The sequence below is a fragment of the Gossypium raimondii genome, chromosome 5, assembly GCF_025698545.1.
Source record: "Gossypium raimondii isolate GPD5lz chromosome 5, ASM2569854v1, whole genome shotgun sequence".
In the NCBI taxonomy this organism is placed as follows: Eukaryota; Viridiplantae; Streptophyta; class Magnoliopsida; order Malvales; family Malvaceae; genus Gossypium; species Gossypium raimondii.
This window is the reverse complement of record NC_068569.1, coordinates 40,406,658-40,410,714: the sequence shown is the minus strand read 5'-3', so window position 1 is coordinate 40,410,714 and position 4,057 is coordinate 40,406,658. Positions and strand designations below refer to the sequence as shown.

The following is a 4,057-nucleotide window of genomic DNA, read 5'->3' as shown; positions in this document are numbered from 1 at the left end:
GGGTCCAGTCCTTTCAATGACCTCATACGACCTAATGAAATGTAGACTCAATTTACCCTTCCGACCAAATCTCAGAATCTTCTTCCAAGGAGACACTTTCAAAAACACTTTATCGCCAACTTGAAACTCAATCTCTTTCCTTTTTAAATCCGCATATGATTTCTATCGATCTGAAGCAGTTTTCAAACAATTACGGATTATTTTCACTTTTTCTTCAATTTCTCTCACCAAATCGACCCCGTGAATCCGTTTCTCACTAAGCTCGGTCCAATACAAAGGGATTCTACACCTGCGACCATACAAGGCTTCATACGGTGCCATCTATATACTTGACTGATAACTGTTGTTATAAGAAAATTCAACCAAAGATAAGTATTTTTCTCAGCTACCTTCGAATTCTAAAACACAACATCGGAGCATATCTTCAAGAATCTGAATTACCCTTTCGAATTGACCGTCGGTTTGTGGATGAAATGATGTACTAAAATTCAATCTCGTACCTAAGGCTTCTTGCAACTTTTTCAAAAACATCGAAGTAAACCTCGAATCTCTATCTGAAATGATGGATATAGGCACTCTGTGCAATCTCACAATTTCAGCAATATACAACTCAGCCAATTTATCAAGTGAGTAATCAATACGTACCGGTATAAAGCGGGTCGATTTCGTCAATCTATCAACAACAACCCAAACAACATCTTTCTTTTTAGGAGTCAAAGGCAAACCTGTTACATAATCCATCGTAATTCTGTCCCATTTCCACTCAAGAATCATCACTGGCTGAAATAAACTTGAAGGTACTTGATGCTCAGCTTTCACTTGTTGGCAAATCAAGCACTTTGTTACAAATTCAGAAATATCTCTTTTCATACCCGACCACCAATAAAATTTCTTTAAATCATTATACATTTTCGTACTACTTAGATGAATTGATAAACCACCACTGTGTGCCTCATGTAAAATTGTTCGAATCAACTCATCATCTCTCGGTACACATATCCTATCACGGAACATCAGGTAACCATCTGATCCAATTTGAAAATTTGTATCACCACCTGATTCACACTGAGCTCTTTTGACTTGCAATTCTCTGTCATTCTTTTGGGCTTCACGAATTTGCTGAAGGAATAATGGTCTAGCCCTCAATTCAGCCAAAATCAAACTATCATCAGACAAGGTTAATCTCGTACTCATAGTTCTCAAAGCAAATAAGGATTTTCTACTCAAGGCATCTGCGACTACATTTGCTTTTCCAGGGTTGCAATCAATCACTAGCTCATAATCTTTTATTAATTTGAGCCATCTTCGTTGTCGCAAATTCAAATCCTTTTGATTCATCAAATACTTCAAACTTTTATGATCGGTAAAGGTTCGACATTTTTCGCCATACAAGTAATGACACCAAATTTTCAATGCAAAGACGATAGCAGCTAATTCTAAATCATGCATTGGATAATTCTTCTCGTGTGGTTTCAACTATCTCGAAGCATAAGCTACTACTTTGCCCTCTTGCATCAACACAAAACCAAGACCGTTTAGTGACGAATCACTATAAATCACTAACTCTTTCCCCGTCTCAGGTTGCACCAAAACCGGCGCCTCTGTCAATAATGTTTTGAATTTCTCAAAACTCTGCTGACATTTATCAGTCCACTCAAACTTAACATTCTTTTGCAGTAGCTTAGTCATAGGAGAAGCAATCATCAAAAATCCCTTGACAAAACATCTATAATACCTGGCTAAGCCCAAAAAGCTTCTAACCTCAGATACATTTTTTGGCGGTTTCCAATCAACAATTGTCGAAATTTTGCTTGGATCAACCCGAATACCATCACTAGAAACTATGTGTCCCAAGAATTCGACCTCACAGAGCCAAAACTCACTTTTACTAAATTTAGCAAACAATTTCTTCTCTCTCAAAATCTGCAACACAATTCTCAAATGTTCGGCATGCTCGAATTCATTCCGAGAATAAATCAAAATATCATCTATGAACACCACCACAAATTTATCCAAATATGGTCGGAAAATCCAGTTCATCAAGTCCATAAAAATAGCTAGAGCATTAGTTAAACCGAAAGGCATCACAAGGAATTCATAGTGGCCATACCTCGTTCTGAAAGCGGTTTTTGGCACATCTGACTCTTTAACTCTCAGTTGATAGTAACAGGATCTCAAATCGATCTTTGAAAACACTATTGCCCCTTTTAACTGGTCGAACAAATCATCAATTCTCGGCAATGGATACTTGTTCTTTATAGTCACTCTGTTGAGCTACCGATAATCAATACAAAGTCTCATAGAGCCATATTTCTTTTTCACAAATAATACAAGAGCACCCCAAAGAGAAAAAATCGGTCTTACAAATCCTTTATCTGTCAACTCTTGCAACTGAGCTTTTAATTCTTTCAATTCAGTTGGAGCTATTCTATATGGAGCAATGGAAATTGGTGCAGTCCCAGGTAATAAATCAATAGCAAACTCAACTTCTTTAATCGGAGGTAACCCAGGCAATTCCTCTAGAAATACGTCTGGAAATTCACAGACTACCGGTACTGATTCAAGCTTCGACTCAGTCATCTCAGTATTTAACACATAAACAAGATAAGCTTCACACCCTTTTCTCATGTATTTCTGAGTAGACATGTGCGAAATCATCATAGGCAATTTATTTGATTCATCTATTTCAACCCTAAGAATTTCACCACTTTCACATTTCAACTCAAGAATTTTCTATCTACAATTCACCTTGGCATCATGCAATGTCAACCAATCCATCCCCAAAATAACATCAAACTCATCAAATGGTAACAATATCATATTAGCCGGAAAACAATGACCTTGAATCACCAAAGGGCAATTCTTGCAAACCTTATCAACTAACACATATTTGCCTAAAGGATTTGACACTTTAATCTCAAACTCAATAAATTCAACAGGAAAACTCTTATTAGATACTAAATTCACACAAACATAGGAATGAGTAGACCCGGGATCAATTAATGCAATAACATCAATATCATAGAGAGAAAATGTACCAGTAATCACATCAGGGACTAACGCATCCTCTCGAGCACGGATGGCATAAGCTCAGCGGGTGTTTTAGTTTCTGGTCTCATAGTTGTATCTTTCAATACACTTTTACTGCTAGCTCTGCTTTCGGTATTTCTCGGTGTTTTCTACCTCTGCTGACAGTATCACTCGATCTAACATTCTGAAATTTTTCTTCTTCAATCTTCTCGGGACAATTTCTAACATAGTGTTCTTGAGAACCACACTTAAAACAAGTTCGGCTAATTAACCAGCACTCACCAGGATGTCGCCTACCACAATGCTGACACTCGGGTTTATTAGACTTCACACTACCCACACTTGCCATTGAAGTAGCTTGAGCTCCAGAACCCAAATATGATCTCCCCCGGTCTCGGCGTGAATACCCAGCTGAAGTAGTCAATCGAGGATTCATCTCTTTCGACTTCTTTGACTGAGTTTGGAATGATTTACTCATTGGCCTCTTTCTTGCATCCCGTGCCTCAATCACAGCTTTTCACTTTTCTTTATTCAGTTCTTCAGCTTTGCAAGCTCGACCAACCAGTACCACAAATTCTTTCAGTTCCAAAATCCCAACTAATAGTCTGATATCTTCATTAATCCATCTTCGAATCTCTTACACATCTATGGACACACATTCCTGAGCATATTTGTTAAGTCTCATGAACTCTCTTTCATATGCTGCCACAGATATTCGGCCCTGCTTTAACTTGAGGAACTCTTTACATTTTTGATCAATGAACTGTTGGCTTATGTACTTCTTTCTGAATTCCTCCTAGAAGAAATCACATATAACCCTTTCTTTTGGAACCACAGATACCAGTGTCTTCCACCATCGGTATGCTGAATCCTTCAGTAAAGATATAGCACATTTCAAGCATCATTCATGAGTACAAGATAGCTCATCAAATACCCGAATAGAATTTTCAAGCCAAAACTCTGTTTTCTCAAGATCATCATCTATATTAGCTCTGAATTCTTCCACCCCTTGCTTTTGGATTTTATC

General features: G+C 37.7%; 1 protein-coding gene across 1 annotated transcript; it reads right to left on the bottom strand.

Annotated features, from left to right (window-relative positions):
• Positions 1-1,476: 1,476 nt before the first annotated feature.
• On the bottom strand, positions 1,477-2,646 carry LOC105767030 (uncharacterized). The gene is made up of 2 exons (XM_012586561.1): positions 2,365-2,646; positions 1,477-1,713 (listed from the first exon to the last, which is right to left on the bottom strand). Exons 1-2 carry the CDS (start codon positions 2,644-2,646, stop codon positions 1,477-1,479), a joined length of 519 nt encoding a protein of 172 aa, XP_012442015.1.
• Positions 2,647-4,057: the final 1,411 nt, after the last annotated feature.